Raw genomic sequence first — 19,760 nt, 5'->3', positions numbered from 1 at the left:
TAATATAAGAGAAATGTCGCTATAATAGTCTTTATAATTTATGAGTGAATAAAAAAAAAAAAAACGTAAGATTTTATATTATTTGTATATATAATATATATTTAATATGATTTAATAATCTAAATTATTTTAATATTATATAATGGCTAATAATTTATATATATATATATATATTTAATATTTTTATATATCTATATATAATTTGAATTTCGGATTGTTTGATGTCTTTGTCCAAATCCGTCCAAATTTAATTCGAGCTTCTAAATTTTTGTTCAAGCCAGTACTGAATTTGAAAATATTTTGTCTAAATCCTAAAAATATTCGTCTTGAGTTCAGATTGCTCGGGTTAAGTCCGCCCAAGTTGCACCCTACTTTGGGCTAATGGCAGTTTCTATCTACTTGTCTGTCAAAATGGAATTCAGTATACTTTTTGGAATCCAATGTCAAGTAGATGCAGCAATGTATCAAAAGTGAGAAACTAGGTTTCTTGTTCAAAAATTGGAGTGTAAAGTGAACTTCATAATGAGGTAGTTATAACTTAAATAGCAGGTCGCCTACAAGACTGACCATATAGTCCTAATGGATTGGCCTTCCACTTAAGACTGATATCAACTCCAGTAATCTTTTGCCTCAAACTTGGGTTGAATTCTTGCAGGCTGCTCAAAAAACATGCCATACTTGCCAGGCAGTAGACCACACAGAACCTGCTGCAAATTGGGTATGCCTTAACAGACGAAGCATTCCAATAAGGTCCTTGAAAAGTCCTTGTTTTCCAGTTCATCTATATAATGATTGCACAATCAAATTTCATTTAACCTTCACAACACGCCAAAGAAAAGTTCAAGATGGCAATGATAAAGGATCTCTCAGTGCATCCTTAATAGAAGAGCATGTAATATAACAAGCAACCTGGCAAATCATGGATCCGGCTATATTCAGTTGCATGGTATCAATATTATACTAACAATAACACAGTGCATAGATTGGTCGACACAACCAATTCAAAGTTATACGGTCAATGTTTCACCTGTCCAGGAACACAAATAGAAAACCTTTTCCCCATTTTTTTATAGTACAATCTTATTCTGTTTACAAATACAACAGAGGATTTGGCAATCTCATTGTATCCTTACAAGGTACCGGCTGTTCAAAGAGCTTCATGTTGACGTAACCATGAAAATGCAGCCCCTCCATTTTCAAGCCCTGCAAATAAGGAGAAAATGTCAAATAAACTTATTTTGGACATGACTTGAACCTTGAAAGAACATATGATTTTTCAGCAGCCTCAAACCAAAAAAATTCACGAATTGGTAGAAGGTCAAAAATAGAGTCAAGATGCTCCGAAAACAATTTCATATTTCATCATTATATTTGAAAACCACAAACATCACCCTAAGATTTGAATTCTTACAGCTATGATTTAGGAAGTATGGACACACACCTACTAGTGTGTCGTGTCTCTGTCAGACATGTTGGATACCAAACACGATTTTAAAAATAAAAAAAAATTAAAGCTGGACATGCTTTGTTCACACATGGGATACATGTACCATTTTTGGACTCGTGAAAGATATCTAAAGTCTTGACACAAGTCTGAAATATAAAAAAGGTCAAAGATATTGCTTTTTTTTCTTTTCGTCTTTCAATATATTAAACCCTTTCCAAATTATTTGTAAATACTCAACATTTCTAAATGTAAGACAATAGGACTTCTCAATTACCACTCTCCAATATTACATTATTGTAAAAATAAGAAACTTACCTACTGATGCGAATGCTGGCAAGCTCACATATTTGGGACAAGAGCTCTTCGAAGAAATAATGTCATCTTGACTGGTAAATCCAATTACACAATCCCGAGGCTGCAATAACATTAAATTATCAGAACAGGCATTAGAGTTTCTTCAATGTAGAGGAAATCAGAGAGAAATGTGAATCCAAACAAGGATCCTTTGCAAAGAAAGAAATCAAAAGACCCTGCTAGATTCAAGGCTTTTCCCTTGGAATGGCACCATGTCAAGTTATCCTGATCATCATTGTCTTATTTCCATTTTTTTCTTTGTTCTTTTTTAAAAGTTTGTCAGAAAATATTTTCATATCATCTTAGAACATAATTTATACACACATGCACACCGTAACACCTGGGTGCGTTGGTTTCCAATATAGATTATAGCATTTGAAGCAGCAGGGAAGTTATACCTTAAAATCCTTATAGAAGCATAATCGCAGTTCCTCCACTGCACCATCAGAGCAAACCACTAATGGTGTTGCATGGAAGGCATTTTCAATTGCAGAAATAATGCCTCCAATAGGATATTTTTCAGAGTTCGATGGCACATATCCAGCTTCATTCAGAACATTCTGTTGTCATAAATTGAATTATGATACAGTTAGAGGTCAAATGAACAAAGCAAAAAAATCTGACATGAAATAAATGAGTTGCACAATGTCATTAACATATAGAAGATTTCTTATTAAATTAAACAGGATGAATGTTATCTGTAAGATACTGCTAGGTCCTCAATATATGTGGATCATAGTAACAGATATCTCAAATTGAAAAGGGCATTACGGTGGAACCTATATTAATTAGAATATAATCTACAGTAGTCAAAGCACTAAGGTAACTTCACAAGGTAATCAAACCTCTCCATGTTGAGGAGAAACCCGAGGCCTGGCTTGGACAACCAGAACAATACTTCCATTGATTAATTCAGGAACCCAGTCACATTTATCAACTGTATAATTTAGGATTCAATTGGAAATGGTGAACAACTGAATATTATGTAACTAATTAATTTATTGCTTCTATGGCTCAAAAGAATTTTTTTAGAAAATCTAGTTAGAGCTGAGAAGTGATATGATCTCGTCATTTACAAAACCCAAAACCCTGACTCCTACATTCTTCTTCCTTTCTTTTTTCCTGAAGCACTTCAGTGTCTTCAACAGCACTTGCTTGAAGTATGTGCCAGTGTCACTACTTTGAGAGTCAGCATGGGGTTTAAAGTATGAAAAATACCAAATTTTAAGCATACCAAGGAAGGAAAGGGCAATTTGCAAGTAACAGAAAGACAAAATGATCATTCACTATCTATGCTTCGGTTTTTCAACTGAATTAACAAGGTGCCATGTCTATAAATTCCCCAAATCTTACTGTGACATTATATTTGAAATAGACGTTGAGGGTTGTCAAAAAGTAATTGTATTCATCTCGAATAACTGGAGACGAACATGTCCCATGCTTTTCTGCAAATAAAATGAAAAAAGTAAAAAATGAATTAGTACAGATGGAAAAATAAATAAAACTTAGGTATGTGATCTTAATATCGATTATTTTCCAATAAAAGTTAGGTTGTAAACATGAAGTTGACAACTACCTTTTGGACCCATCATTTTGATAGGTCACGTGACTCACACCACAAAAACACTCATGTCAAAGTTCAGCAAGATTGTAGATAGATATCTTTATGTACCAAAAATGGAGCATGCAAAAGGCCAGCAACAATAGTCTGATGCACTCAACCTACGTGAAGTCTTTTCAGCAAGTCATGCTAAGCTAATTATCAAAATTTCTAACTATCTTTTGATGAAAGGAATTAGCATAATATTCAGCTATCATAGTTGGAAGCTAGGATTCAGATAACTCGGGGATATTTTTCATAATCAAGTGTTGTCGCAGCATGTGTTATAAACTATGTATAACTTAGATACAATTTTTGCATCAGCCATGAATGTTCAGTGAATTTACTCCAATTTTAGAATAATTTAAATGCAAATATTAAACATTTCATTCATTACACAGTGCTGCATAATAAAGGACAAAGAAGATTACCCCACTGCCAATGATGTCCCCCATCCAGCCATAGTAGAAACAAAACAATGTTAGTTCCATGATATAACATCAGAAAATTCAATAACAAAGGCCACAATGAAAAAAGACCTCATGAGCCCAAAATAATCCTTTTCCACCATGACAGGTTGACGAAGAACCACAACTTAAAGATGGCCAATACTTCTCTAGGGCATCGAGCAATGTTGAGATCTACAGAAAAAATGAAACAAACATGCTTAACTAGTTCGTAGAACATTATGAACAAGAAGAATATTTGATTTAGAAAGCAATACCATTCTTAGAAATTTAGTTAGGATATATATATATATTGTAAGAAATAATGTATAGAGAAAGAGAGAGAATAAATTGTATGTATTATTATTGATTGATATATTGATATCTATTACAATGATTCATGATTCCTATATATAGAAGAGGGTGAGTGTGTAGTAGGTAAGGAGTAGGTGAAGTGGAGGTGGTAGTGGTGTAGTGGGTTAGGTTTAGTGGAGTAGGTGAGGTGGTAGTGGTGTAGTGGGTTAGGTTTAGTGGAGTAGGTGAGGTGGTAGTGGTGTAGTGGGTTAGGTTTAGTGGAGTAGGTTTAAGTGGGTGAAGTAGGTGGAGAGTAGGTGGATTTTAACAGCCCCCCGCAAACTCAAGGGGGATAGGAACTAACTAACTTGAGTTTGGAGAGAGTAACAAAACAAGAAAATACATAAAAAGAAAAGAGGATAAGAGACACTGTATGGTCGTGTCAGACCATTGGGGAAGACACTGGATGGTGGTGTCATAACGTTGTAGAGGACACTGTATGGGGGTGTCATAACCATGTAGAGGACACTGTATGGTGGTGCCATAACGGTGTAGAGGACACTGGATGGCGGTGTCAGACCGATGTAGAAGACAGTTTATGGGGTCATGTCGGACCGTTGTAGCAGACAATGTGGTGACAGTTGTTGTGACAGTTTACGGAGTCTTGTCGGACCCTTGTAGAAACTAACCGGAATCAATGTCGGGACAGTTTACAGAGTCTTGTCGGACCCATGTAGAAACTAACCGGAATCAATGTCGGGACAGTTTACAGAGTCTTGTCGGACCCTTGGAAAAGCTAACCGGAATCAAATGTCGGGACAGTTTACAGAGTCTTGTCGGACCCCTAAAAAGTCGCACCCTCAAAAGGTGTGCCCAATCTTTCAAAAGGCGTGCCATCAAAAGGCGTGCCATCAAAAGGCGTGCCCAATCCATAAAAAGACGTGCCATCAAAAGGCGAGCCCAAGTCATAAAAAGATGTGCCGGACATGATGGCGAGGCACGTGAGTGCCTTGACTGGCGCGCCCGTTTGTCGTCTGGCGTCAAGTGGCGCGCGATACGCGTGGCGGCCTCGCTATTTAACCAAGGTTGATGCTGAGGCTGAGGCAGACAAAAAAACTTCTGAAAATCCTCTGAAAACAACTCTTCCTTTGCTGAGAAAGAAACTCTGTAATACTCTGTAACCAACCCGTCTCTGAAACACTCAGCAACATGGCCTCTTCTTCCCGTCCAGCTACCCAGAACATGGCCTCCTCGTCCCGTGGTCTGCTCACGCTCTTTCCAGAACTGAACGAGTCCACAAGAGAAATAACTGGTGCGGTGGCCAGTGAACCTCAACCAAACACCTCTGGTTTTGCTCCGTTGAACTTTCCGATGCGGTCGGTGGAGCAAAAAATGGCGGTGCAGTCGGATGTGGAGGCCAATCAGTATACCTTGAAGTCATGTGTGGAAACCATGACTGCGGTTACAAATTTGTCGAACCGGCTGCAGAGTAGGACAAATGAGGTGCAGCAGTTAAACGCCCAACTGGCTCTGCTCCAACGCATGTATAAGGATGCGCGAGCAGAGATAAGTGTGCTAAAGGCGGAAAACAAGGAGCTGAAGCGGAAGGCCAGTTTTATGTTCCGATTTGGAGGGCCGCCATATGCTGCAGTGGAGGAGCAGGGAGTAGTGATCATGCCCAGTGGAGTGGGAAACACGGAGGCAACACCGGCAAGGGCCGCCCAAGGCGGTGGCAAGAAGAAAAGACCGGCGGAATAGGCGAGAAGAAAAATCCCACTGTTCCGATTTGTGTTGGTTGTGTTTTGGTTTGTTTTGTGTTTTTTTATTTTTATTTTATTTTATTTTTTTATGGTGTAAAATGCTGATCGGGGTTGATCCCCGGCATGAAGAAATGACAAGTTTGTAAAATGATGTTGTTGTTGTTGTTGTTTTTTTTTTTTTTTTTTTTTTTTGTTTTGTTTTGGGAGTGTTGTGTTGAAAAAATAAAAATAAAATGAAAGAAAACAAGGGAGAAAGAAAATAGATAAAAAAATAGTTATAGATGGATTATATGAAAAACATCAGTGCGATTGTTTCAAAATAAAGTGGGGTATTTAAAAAAGAGGAAAAGTGACTTGGAAAAAATAAATAAAAATAAGTGATTTTTGAAATCAAATGGAGGAGAGAGAGGGACAAACCCATGTGATAAAGTGGAGAGAGAGTCGGTGAGTGGGGTGCAAAAGGTGAAGGAGAAATGATGGATTGAAAATGGTTTGGGTCAAAAGTGGACACTGTTAGTGGGGAACATGAGTGCATTGATTATTTGATATAATAATAATAATAATAAAAATAAAAAGTTAGAACAGTTGGAGAGAATGAGTGGAGTATGGTAAGGGTTTCATCCAAAGCCAAAATTCCTGCAGCGAATCACTGCGCAAATCCTAGCATGAGCTTTTTCTCTTTCCAGGCTTAGTCATGAATTTCCTGGTGATTTCAAGAGCCTCTGGTGGCATTGTGGCAGAGAACACCCTAACCTGGATTTTGGGTGGCAGCAACTGAGAACACCCCAACCTGGATTTTGGGTGGCAGCAACTGGAAAATATCATAGATCTGATTTTTAAAAACCTCGTGACAGCATTTCATCAGCTTCATCCAAGACAAACATTTTGATGTAAACAGGGCGAAGTGATTGTCTCCGCAACATGTCAAACACACGACCAGGAGTACCAACAACAACATGAACCCCACTGGCGAGAATGCGTTGATCTTCGCGCACACTAGTCCCTCCAACACAAGCATGAACCTTCACACTTTGCTGGGCAAGTTCAAGAGTGGGTGGAAGAACCAAAGCTTGGCACTCAACCAAGCTATAATCTAGCTGCTGCAGAATTCCAGAGCAGAATGTTGCAGTGTTTCCAGTTCCAGACTGTCTCGTCATATGAGGTGAAGAATTCTTCTCCATCAGCCTAACACATGACTTCAGTTGCACAAATCTTTGTTGATTTTATCAGCGGAATATATGAAGCTTAACTCCATGTGTCATGCTTAATGTTTTATCTTCTACAAAACCATCCAAGCCCGGATAAAGGAGGAGGGTTGTGGCAGGTTGAAAGCCAATGTAAAACTTATAGTAACATATGTATGAACATGAATCCTAAAATTCTTCAGCTGGAGCATTCCCTACACATCAGAGCCTAGATATAGTGATAAATAAATGATGGCTTAGCTAGGGATTCCCCCAGGCGATGCACCACATCAGCACCAAGCTGTGGTGAGATCAAAAAGGCTCGACACCAAAATTGAGCTCCCTAATAAAATCTACAAAAATGAACAAAGATTCACAAAAAGATCCTTTCACAAAAAATAAAAACTATGCAAAAGGCACATCTTCAACTTCACAATTGCTAATTTTATGCCCTAAAAAATGTGTTCCTCTCTCCATAAGTACTACAAAATGCACAATGGAGCTATGCTCCAAACTCTCTTCCTCCTCTTCCACTAATAGGAGCAACTCTGGCACTGGTATCTGACATTGGTGATATGATATTAATTGCATGATACGAGACAAATCTTCATCTTAGCAACAACAGTCCACTTATGAACTAGACAAAGTGACAAAGTATAGAGGTGAACATTTTTGTTTAACACATAAATGCATGACCATTTTTAGTATGAGACTTTGCCACATACATGGGATACAATCATTTAAGTTCATTAATTCTCTAACACAAATTTACAAAATATGAGGACAAAATACATATGTCAAGGATAGCACTTCACTACTAGTCTACTACAGCCTCGAAATATAATAAAAATGAAATAACCAACTTCTATCCGTCAATTATAAAAAATTCTCTCATAGTAAAAACAATGAATGAAAGTGGGTGTGCTCCCCACATTGTTTAGGCGGATTCAAGTTTTCGGAGATTAACCGGTGCAAGGGGTTGGGGTGCCTCTTGTCACCTTGAGTTTACCTCGTAGGGGGTGGGTCCAAAGGGCCCCCGCCTGGGGTGGGTTTCAGAGATTAAAAAAAAAAAAATTTAAATAATGAAATGAATCTACTTAATTTCTGAACAAGCAAACATTTAAACAATGTTCTTACTATTCTGATGAAAGACGTATCCATGCATGCATATACAAATCCTCGCAAATTGCTAATTGCTTCTGCATCAAATGGTGTAACATATCCCACGAGCACATAGCAAGATTTTTTTTATTTATTATTTTATGAGGTGTTCCCTTTACATCTAGGGCCCCATCATACAAGATCCCAACAAGCATCAACTATAGAAACATGTAGAGAAGCAAAGCAAAAACTGATGTAAAATAGGATCAATTAAGTACCTCTTTTATATCAAAATTAGATCCAGTGCAACATGCAGGCCAGGTTCCATCATTGTAGTTAGACCACAATCCATCTGTAGTGCAAGGGATATTAGATAACAGAGACTACACAAAAATGATGGCGAATCATGAATTCCTTGGACATAATTTATATTTAAAGGTCTGTGTTTATGGGTCAAATTAGCTTTAAGACTATAATGAACAATCATAAGGATGAGACAAATTTGAATCCGTCACTCTAGATTCTCACTGTGAAAGAAAACACTTACGGATTGTAAACTCGGTTGGAGAATTTGAGCTGGGTAGAAATCATAAACAAGATATGGTAAGTTTCTTTTTTCTGGAGCTTCAACAATATAAAATAATTTAAGAGATTCAACAGGAATAACATTATACAACACAGAAAAACATAAATGAAACACACAAAAGGAAATAGAGGTGAAAGGATAGAAAAAAAATCAAAAAAGGGCAAATTAAACGTTCCTTTTACAATTACACAAATGCTTTTTGTGCTTTTGTTTACGTATACGAGAATACTTTGACAATTTGAAGATTTGGCAAGCATGTACTACGATTGTTGCCCATGCATGGGTTTTTAACTTGGGTTCTCTTATTTGCTCCTCAATGTAGTTTTTAGTAGGTTTAGATGGGTGTATAAGTCATACCACAACTTTCTAGTTTTGGAGCCAGTATCCAAATCAAAAGAGGAGGGGCCCTAGGTCCAATACCAAACTATAACACTTTCAAATTCAACAGAGACAAAGTTATAAGCAAATGATCTTTAAGAAAATCCAACAAAGGAAATTTGTTGTTCGTAACTTTTTGGCTTTATTGGCTGTTAGTGCATTATATTGTTAGTGTATTCTATGTTGTTATTAGCTGTAAAGTGTGTCCTAGCTGATCATGATGTCTTTGCTTTCGGTTGCTTTTGGGTGCATTGTTTGTAAACTTCTCCTTTATAAGGAGCTCCTGAACCATTGTACAAAATACATTCAATACATAAATCAATATACATAATTCATTCTCTCTGTATCTCTCTCTATCAATTTATCTTACATGGTATCAGAGCTATAGGTTAAGCTCTTGGTGCTCTTCGCCTTCCGGCGGGCGGCAACTTTGCCTTGACCGCCCGCCGGATCTCAACCAATTCAAACCTCCCTCTCCCTCTTGGCACCTCACTGAAACACACCACCATTGCCATCACTCGATGCATACACACACGGTTTTGAGGGAAGATCCATACACATGCACTCTCTCAACCATGCAAGACACGGTCTCTCTCTCTCTCTAATCTCTCTCTCGATGTGCATGGGGAGAGGGCCTTGATCCACACACAACCCACACACAGCAGACACATGCACACTGCCACAGACACCACCGCTGCCATCACCACGCCACAGTAGCAGCAGCCACGGGAAGCACCACATCACTCAATCAATTCACAGACCCATGATCATCAGCTCAATCATCGACCACTACCTCGCCGCCGCCATCCACTTCTCCACCACCACCACCAGCCTCATCTCCGCCGCCGGCATCTTCGCCTCCACCACCCGTAGCCCCACATACAGAACAACACACCACATGTTAGCTTCACCACGGCAGCTTCATTTTTGAGCTTCACACCGCACACACTAAGCTTCACCATACACAAGACACACAGGCACGGCCTCATCTCTCTCACTCGGTTTTGAGAAAAAAACACTCACACACTGAGATACTGAGGACACACATGTGCATGGCAACTCTTTCTCTCTCGCATGGTCTCTTCCGAAGCTCTCTCTCTGGGGCTGGTTCTCTCCTTCCACACCACACACATACACACTGACAAACACACACCCTTGGAGCTACACAACACACCCAGATACACACCTAAAATTCACACCCCAATACAGACAGCCCGACACAGACCCACACCACTCATATTTTTCGAAGCTCTCTCTCTCTCTCTCACTTCCCGTGGTCTCCCACATGCACTTTATGATAACATTTTTTTTTTTTTCATTCAACCCACTCCCTCTCTCTCTGGTCCTTTTTTTTCTATCCACTAGACCCACTTTCATCATTTTTCTGATTCCATTACTTTAAACCCAAACCTCTCTCTACACAGAACCCACCATTCATCCCACTAGGGTCTATAGAATATATATATCTATTAACAACCGCCGAAATCACCATTCATCACTTTTGTCCCCTCATCCACTTGTATATTATTTTATTATACATATATTTTAATATTTTCACCTTAGGCACTCCTCCTCATTCCACCAATAATCTCTATATTTTATCACCACAAAAAAAAAAAAAAAAAAAACATTCTCACCACTTGATTTTTTTTTTTTTCTGCCTGTCCTTCCTACCCTTCGGGTTTGCACAACTCCTTTGTTTTATTCATATCGGGAATCAACCCCGATCCAACTTTTCCACCAAAAAAAAAAAAAACAAACAAACAAACAAAACCTTTCTACCATTTTTATTATTATTATTATTATTTTTTTATCACATCTCCACTCTGTGTTGAGCTACTCTGCTCCACTTTTTCAATCCCTTTGTTTCAACCTCAAATAGGTTTTTATCTTCACACCTATTTGAGTTTGAGGGGGGGTTATACCTATATCATGGTGAGCATGGTTATACACCATGCGAACCACCCAAGCTGGTGAGCATGGTTATACACCATGGGAACCACTCAAGCCACCTCATGGCGCACTCTCTAAGTCGCCCCCTTGGTGCACCATCACAAGCTTCTACATCGGTCCGGCATGACCCCATAAACTGTCCCGACATTGATTCCGGTCAGCTTCTACATCGGTCCAACATGACCCCGTAAACTGTCCCGACATTGATCCCGGTCAGCTTTTACAACGGTCCGACATGACCCCATAAACTGTCTTCTACATCGGTCTGACACGACCACACAGTGTCTGCTACAATCAGTCCGGCATGACCTCGTAAACTGTCCTGCTACATCGGTCCGGCATGACCTCGTAAACTGTCCTGCTACAACGGTCCGACATGATCCCGTAAACTGTCTTCTACACCGGTCCGACATGACCCCATAAACTGTCTGCCATAACCATACAGTCTTCTACAACGGTCTGACACGACCATACAGTGTCTCCTATCCTATTTTATTTGTCAGTTTATTTTTCTATTTTGTTACTCTCTTCAAACTCAAGTTGGTTTGTGCCTATCCTCCTTGAGTTTGAGGGGGGCTGTTAGTGCATTATATTGTTAGTGTATTCTATGTTGTTATTAGCTGTAAAGTGTGTCCTAGCTGATCATGATGTCTTTGCTTTCGGTTGCTTTTGGGTGCATTGTTTGTAAACTTCTCCTTTATAAGGAGCTCCTGAACCATTGTACAAAATACATTCAATACATAAATCAATATACATAATCCATTCTCTCTGTATCTCTCTCTATCAATTTATCTTACATTGGCAATTAGCAACTTTTTGCCTCCTACCAAACAAGACACTGGTTTACAGCAGCTCCTAAACTCTTTTCCTTGTTTCATTAATATTTCCCAACCCAATAAATTTGTTACACCATTCCAAATGCTAAAGCCCCATTTTTAACCATTACTTTAATTTTCCCACAAACCTTTAGTCGCACTATATATACATATAACAGGCATGTAGAAGTTTGAAACCTTCCCTCAATGTTTCCAACATCAAAAGACACATTAGTTCATCTACTAATGCCACTAAATCACTAACAAACTTCCACAACATCCCACTTGAGCTGTCAAACTGAGCAAGTTTTGGTCAAACATATTTGAGAAAGTTATAAAAAGATAATCTTGACTATCTTTCTTTGGAAATTGAGGTAAACATGAGGTGAATAACTAACATTAATCAAGTAATAATTCACACCAATCCATAAGTAAAAATAGAATAAGGAGACTAATTAATGAGTATCCCAATTTAAAAAATTTCAAAGATCCATAAAAATCAGAGCCTCCACAACATGACCCATAAAAGAAGTATAAAAATTAACTTCAAATAAACCATATTAGCTACAAAGAAAGATTAAAATACAGGTAAAGAACCCAACACAAATATAAAATTAATTGGGTATAAAAAATGGGGAATAGAACTGAAGTACCCTCTACAACAACCATTGGAGGAACAACAATGGTGGGTTCTCCGGCAGAAAGTGCCGGGCCATTGTAGAGCCAAGACGAAGTAATCGAACTCTCTCTGTTCTCGAGCTTCTACAACCCCACCACCGCTGATAACTGGGACGCAAACCGATGCGATTAACAGACCCAGGATTTGTAAATAGAAGAGAATGGGTTGGGTGAGGAGAGAAGCCATGGTTCTTTCTCTCTCGGCTCTCTGATCGTGTACTTGTTTCTTCGTCTAATAATGGCCAATCATGGAGAGATTTTGGGGTACAATTGTAATTACAGTTTAAGTCAATTCCCAAGCAAAAATAAATAAAAATAATTAATTAATTAATTTATTCGAATAGCCGTATTATTTTATGAGGAAACTATTTATTGTTTTTTTAAGGGAAAATTGGTCTAGGGTCCCTCTCCCACTTTTCATAATGGGAGAGATCCACAAAATTATTTTTTGATGTCTAAGGTCCCTAAACATATCACAGAGAAATTTGACCTTACCAAATCAAAACTCATCTCTCACTTTCTCTCTCTAAACTTCTCCATTCTCATACCTGTCCAGATCAACTCTTGTGTCCTCAGCTCTGACTTCATTCTCCAACCGATTGAACTCCACCTTCACCGGATCCGACCTTCAATGGCGTCGCCAAGCCGTCTGAGGAGCGGCGATCCAGAGGCGTTGATATTGGACACTGGTGGTGTTGTTGTTGCTGCAGATCTGCAAACTACACTGCATTGTGCCCCAACGTAATGGGTATGTCAGTGAATGAGAGTGACAATAACAGCCTTAGAACTCAACATAGTTGCCACATCGTGGCCCTTCTCAGTAACAATAACAGTGTCTGCAAGCAACAGAGAGTAATTCTGGCTCTTCAGATTCTTGCTTCGTGTCTGTAAGTTCTGGAAACCAAGTGTGACATTAAAAACCATGCCTGGTTTTAACACTCGTTCATTCTTGGCAGTAAGACTTAAGCCTGACTCGCGGAACTCCAAACCAATTCCTGTCCCGGCTGATTTTGTGAGGTTGGCAACCAAATCAGGAGCATCCCTCTCAACCACAGATAGGGCTGCTTGATAAACAGCACTTACTTTGTTCCCAGGTTTCAATGCACCAATTGCTGCTTCATGAGCCTTGAGTAGAACCTCGTAAGCGTTACCCTGCGTTGGAGTAGAATCAATTAGAAAAGTCCTGGCAATATTTGAACAGTAGCTGTTATACCGAGATCCAATGGCACAAATGATCACACTGGCAGAATCGTAGTACAGATACTCGTCATCACTTGATGCACTAGGTCTGAGATCAAAATTCCCACCACTCTGAAAGATTGGAGGGTAACAGATATCTACATTTTCAGCCTTCAGTTTCACCTTAACTCCAGTAGGATCCAGTATGGCCTTCTCAGTGTCATCCATTATTGAAGAATGTGCGACTTTTTTCTCCTCATCAATGATCTTTTCTAGTTTTGGAACCACAAAATTCTTCATCACACTAGCAGTCAAATATGCAGCTTTTTTCACATTTGTGATCTCATGACCCTCCTTAACAGCAAAAAGGTCAGACAACCCATTGGTTATATCACCAAGCTGAAGGTTCGAATTCTTTAGCTTCTCAGCCCATTTCTCCAATAGTTTACCCTCTGGGATCTCTTTTGCTATATATCCAACAACAGGATTATCATGACCTTCCAGCTTTGATTGCGCACGGATGGTACGGAATATAGCATCCATTTGTGCAGTCCCATCATAATTCAAAATTTCTTTGGAGATAAATTCAGAACTTCTCTGGATTTCTCTACTACTCTGTTCTCTCTCCCTCTCTCTAATTTTATAAACACACTTGTGTGCTTGTTTTTATGGAATTTGTTCTGGTATTGTCATAATCAATTTAATGGGTATGTCAGTGAATGAGAGTGAGAGTGGAGGCAATGGTTCATGGTTGATAAATTCTGAAGTCGGAGACCAAACACATGCACAAGTGAAGGAGGTTAAAATAGGTTTTTTTTCTTTTTCTGTTTTTAAAAATTCTCCACCTTCTTAGTAGTAGAATTTCTCAAATTTCTCTGGATTCAACCCAGAGAAATTTTAATTTTCTCTGGATTCAAGCTTCCAAGAGTTTTTGGCAATGGAACTGAATTTTCTCTGGGTTGAGAATTTTCTCTGGATTCAACCCAGAGAAAATTCAAATTTCTCTGGATTCAAGCTTCCAAGAGTATTTGGCAATGGAACTGAATTTTCTCTGGGTTGAGAATTTTCTCTGGATTGAGAATTTCTCTGGTAATTTAGCTCACAAAACGTCTATTTCGATTATTTTTTTTCATTTGAACTGAATTTTAGGTCAAATATTCAAAGAAACTAAATGCAAATTCAAAGAAACTAAATGCAAATTCAATGTACACTCCCAACTCAAGCACAAAATAATTAACAAATCAACTTGGTTGTTAACCACAACTTTACATTTTATTTTGGGCAGAGTACAAGAACAAGCAAAAGCATCAAACTGATAGTTTACAGAGAAACAAACTAAAGAAGAAGAAAGCTTGAGCAAGAAGTGTTGATCATGGCAGAAGGTGAAGACGAAGCTCCAGATATCAAGTCAACTCTTATGCTGATTGTTCTCATACTCATCATGGTGATCATGTGCATGCCACCTTCAAGGCAACGAGCTGTGTCCGTATACCGTTGCTGTTGAGAGATTTTATCTCTGCAACTCATGTTTTTCATTTTCTCGTTCTTTAGTTTCTAGAACTGTACACCTCATTTTAGCTAGAATGAGAGGTAAATTTTAGACAGAATTGAATTTTCTCTGGTTTGGACCAGAGAATTTCTCTGGATTGAATTTTCTCTGGGTTGAATTTTCTCTGGATCGAATTTTCTCTGGGACTGAAATTTCTCTGGATTGATGTTGAGGGACCTTAGACATCATGAAAATAGTTGATGTCCTTTATACTATAAAATCATAATATCAGGGACCTTAAAAAAAATACCCCATTTTTTAATTAGGGAAATTTATTAGAAAATCTTTTTTTTAAGTATTTGTATTCTAATTAGTTCATAAGACATTATTCTATTTTAATAAATTTTATTATTTTGGACATATTTATCAAATTTTAATTATCATATTTAAGGTATTTTATGGACAATTTTAATATTACAAATATTATTTGAATCCTTAACAATTTGGTGATCTAAACATTTATATTAAATAAATTTGACAGTGTAAATATTCATATCATGAAATATTCACAATGTCAATATGAATATTAATGTGTGTTTCATCATGTTATTATTAAGGATATTTTAGTTACTATGTCATTTATAAAATTTTTTATAATATAAAAAAATAATTAGAGTAACTTAAATAGAAGTAGGTAAAGTAAAATTTATGAATAAATGCTCCTTCTAATCATTCCAATAAAAATTATTTTGTTAATGGAAATATAATTTTTAACTATTTTCTTTTTAAACAATTACAATTTGTAAACGAAAACACATTTATATAAATTAGCTTTTTTTTCGTTTTTTTGTATGAGAAAAATAACTTGCCGGTGTATTACAATATATATTTTCACATACATTCATATAATTGTTTTTTCACTATTTTATGGAGACATTGTTGATTTATCATAGATCATGTGTCATTGACATACATTCATATAATTGTTTTTTCACTATTTTATGGAGACATTGTTGATTTATCATAGATCATGTGTCATTGATATTATTATTTAGATGTAATAGCTTTTACAATCCTGTAAAAGTTCACTAATATTCTGATTCTAATATATTATTTTTATACAATGTGTTACATCTCGTAGTTTAGTTAGCACTAGCGTATGCCCGTGTCTAAAGACACGGTGTAAATAATATTAAAATTAAAATATAGTTATAAAAATATATTGAAATATTTTTCTTCTTAAAGAACCTGTAACAATTTTACTTGTATTATATGCTCTACAAAACTTAAATAAAATAACAATTCCTTTAATCTTAATGCAAATTAAGAAACAAACATATCAGATTTATAATGTTCACCAATATTGAAAATCAAAATATAAGAGAAAGTAAAAAAAAATTATAAACACTGAACAAAAAACATAAATTAAAGTTATTATATACTAAATCTATAATAAAAAGAAAAAAAAATACTAAATCTATATAATAAAGCACATCAGTAAGTGCTCTACAATCTTAACAAATTAAATTGAAAATTAAATATCAAACAATACATAACAGACTGTACTTTGCAATTCCAAACAAATCAAATATAAAAATAAAAAAAAATTAAATATCAAATAATGCACACTAGCTAGTGCTCTGCAAGCTAAAAGAAATTAGATTTAAAATGCACACCAGTTAGTGCAACTGCTGCCAATCAAATTATAACTACATAAAAAAAACAACCATTATATTGTCATGCACCAAAAGAGTGGGTTAAAACTTTACAAAAAAGTGGGTTAAAGCTTTCCAAAATATGTATGCTTTACAGAAAATGTGTCAATAACATGTCTTCAAATATGTGTTTGTCCAAAATTCCTCCTCATTACTTTTCAAAAAGTCTTTGTATCGACTCGTATGTATCCCCAATGAGGAACATGTAATTACAAAATTAGTACATCAGACCACACCTTTCATGCATTAAAATACGCATATGCATGACATTTAAGATGTCTCCTCAGATGATAAAGGGCAATTGGTTCAGAAGGTTGAAACTGAAATGGCTGACAAAAAATAAAAATAAATAAATAAAATAAAATCCCAATCAACAAATCTAACTTTTAAGAGACTGGGGGATTATAATGGAACCTAACTGTATAGGGATAGCTTGAAAATGGAGCCTAATAGCAAGAGGAACAATACATTATTTAACTGTATAATATAGAGATAAATTGACATTTTTTTCACTATCATATTCCATATCAGTTTAGCTGTTTTCTTTTGTCTAACATTAACAATACATTATTTAAAAGAAATACAAATAAAAAAAAATGATTGCCCATAAAAATCATTCAAAAATGTTATGATTTTTTTTTTAAAAAAAAAAACAAAAAACAAAAAGAGCATGGAAATGGTTTAAAAAAATAGGCAACTCCTCAAGAATGCCCTGTTTGTGGGTATACTTAAGCATTAATCAACCAACTCAACTCTTATGAAGACCAACTCTTTTATCTCCAAGACCGACTCTTTTCTCATATCAAGACCAACTCTTTTATTCTCACAAACCTTTTCAAATCAACCAGTTTTACCATTTGCTGTTTGATTAGCAAAGTAAAAATAAAAAAATAAAAATAAAATCCAGGAAAAATCTGATGGAAAAATAGGCACTCCTCAAGAATGACCAATTAAAAAATAGGCACTCCTAAATAAAAAAGAATGATGACTTTGTACAATCCAAAAGCCCAAATCCCAAAAGAAAGGAAGGATGCAAGAAAACAACCCAAACACCCAAAATTTAATCATAATAAAAGAACGTGAAAATGAGACTCATTTTCCAATACTAAAAAAAATCAAACTTTGAATACAAAATAAAATACAAAATCCAACATACATCACACCAATGTAGGCAAACCCAAAAACACACCCAGAAAACAGAGCAGGGAAAATGGGACAAACCAAGAGATAAAGTAAACGGCCCAATTCATCTTTAAACAAATTTATTCAACTTTTCAACTCAACACCAAGCATTGATCAAGTAACCAATCAATTAAACACAGATCTGGATGCATGAACCTTGATATGAATGAAAACAAATACCCAAAAAAAAAAAATCCTGGAAGCTTCCTATCAATTAAACAATCAATCAACAAAAATAAAATGGATCTATACATACATACATGAACCCTGAGATCAGTGAAAAATACATATCAATTAAACAAAAACCCCAAAAAAAACTGACCTAGATATTGGGAGAGCACAACACCCGCTATCTCTATTTCTCTGTAAGATATGAATCACCATGACAGAAGTTCTGAGAAAGGAGGTTGGTGAGGCACCATGACAGTGCATACATGCTCTCCACACTTTCATCTACTGCTACCATTACCCTCCTCTCCTCCTCCATTATAATCTTCTCTGCTTCCATAATACTCACAAATAGACAAACTTTTCTTTTCTTTTCTGTGGAATTTTCTGGGCCTTAGGTGTGAAGAAAATTTGATAAGAAGCAAAAGCATGTATGGGGTACCTATTTATAGAGTTCAAAGTCTTGTTGTTGGATTGGAAACAGTAGTATACTGTTAGGTAGTGGAAAGGAAAATTGGTTGTATCAAAAAAGAAAAAAAAAAGCAAAGAAATAGAAGAAAACTGGAGAAGTGGTTTCCCAGTTTTTGAGTGGTTACATCTATAATCTGTTAGTGTTGATTTTGACTTTGCTAGGTTGGCTAAAAAGTGACCTCCACCGAATAAATTTAAGTTCAATTGGATGTATGATAATGGCAACAGTAGATGAAAGTGAGGAGAGCATGTATGCACAACACCCACACATCTATTCTATTATTAAAACCAATCACAAAAGTGAAACATACAACCAATCACATAGGAACAAATGCAAAATACATGCAAAACACGGTGAACACAGTGAAGATGTTCAGAACTTACCAAATAAAAAAAGGAAGAAACACAAACAATTATGCCCAACTTCTCTGCACTCCTCTTTCAATTATCCATAAAGAAATTGAAGGGAAAATAATCAATCAACAATACATAAACAAACTTGTTTAACTTTGAAACGTAGCTATTAGATTGCAGCAAAGCCATTTTAGTCTCAAGGCTACTGAATTACCAATAAAAATAAAAGGCATTTTAGAAGTTCCTTTCACACAATTCCATCCAACCTTCCTTTAGTCTCAAACATTTTATACACGTATTTAGTTTTATCATAATAAATGGCACTGCAATCAGAGTTTTGCTAAAATTCCAAACCAATATCAAGGACTCACATCAGATAGAATTCAAACAACAAATTCATACAATTCAAACAACTCAACACAGTGATGAAGAGTAGATAAAGGAAGCGAGTTCAAAGTCTTACCTCGTGAGTGTGAGTTCGAAGGGAGCCGAAGGAAAAACAGCGTTGTTTGAATTGTGGCAAGGGAAATTGCCCCTATATTCCAGTCAGTAAATTTTCTATCAACGTTGTAATTTTAATTTCGAACATAATTCTTCATTTAGTAA

General features: G+C 36.5%; 1 protein-coding gene and 1 long non-coding RNA gene across 2 annotated transcripts; one reads left to right on the top strand and one right to left on the bottom strand.

Moving 5' to 3' along the window:
• Positions 1-934: 934 nt before the first annotated feature.
• On the bottom strand, positions 935-12,921 carry LOC114298441 (ribonuclease 2). The gene is made up of 9 exons (XM_028243009.2): positions 12,572-12,921; positions 8,734-8,762; positions 8,465-8,538; positions 3,941-4,042; positions 3,833-3,836; positions 3,155-3,246; positions 2,200-2,361; positions 1,763-1,862; positions 935-1,203 (listed from the first exon to the last, which is right to left on the bottom strand). The coding sequence occupies exons 1-9, from the start codon at positions 12,781-12,783 to the stop codon at positions 1,148-1,150; spliced, it is 831 nt and encodes a 276-aa protein (XP_028098810.2). The 5' UTR covers positions 12,784-12,921; the 3' UTR covers positions 935-1,147.
• On the top strand, positions 4,247-4,556 carry LOC145806654 (uncharacterized). Its single transcript, XR_014349971.1, has 2 exons — positions 4,247-4,386; positions 4,429-4,556. It is a non-coding gene; the product is annotated as an uncharacterized LOC145806654 (long non-coding RNA).
• Positions 12,922-19,760: the final 6,839 nt, after the last annotated feature.

The sequence above is a fragment of the Camellia sinensis genome, chromosome 14 (assembly GCF_055761805.1).
Source record: "Camellia sinensis isolate YWXY chromosome 14, ASM5576180v1, whole genome shotgun sequence".
Lineage (NCBI taxonomy): Eukaryota > Viridiplantae > Streptophyta > Magnoliopsida > Ericales > Theaceae > Camellia > Camellia sinensis.
This window is presented reverse-complemented; position numbering and strand designations above follow the sequence as displayed.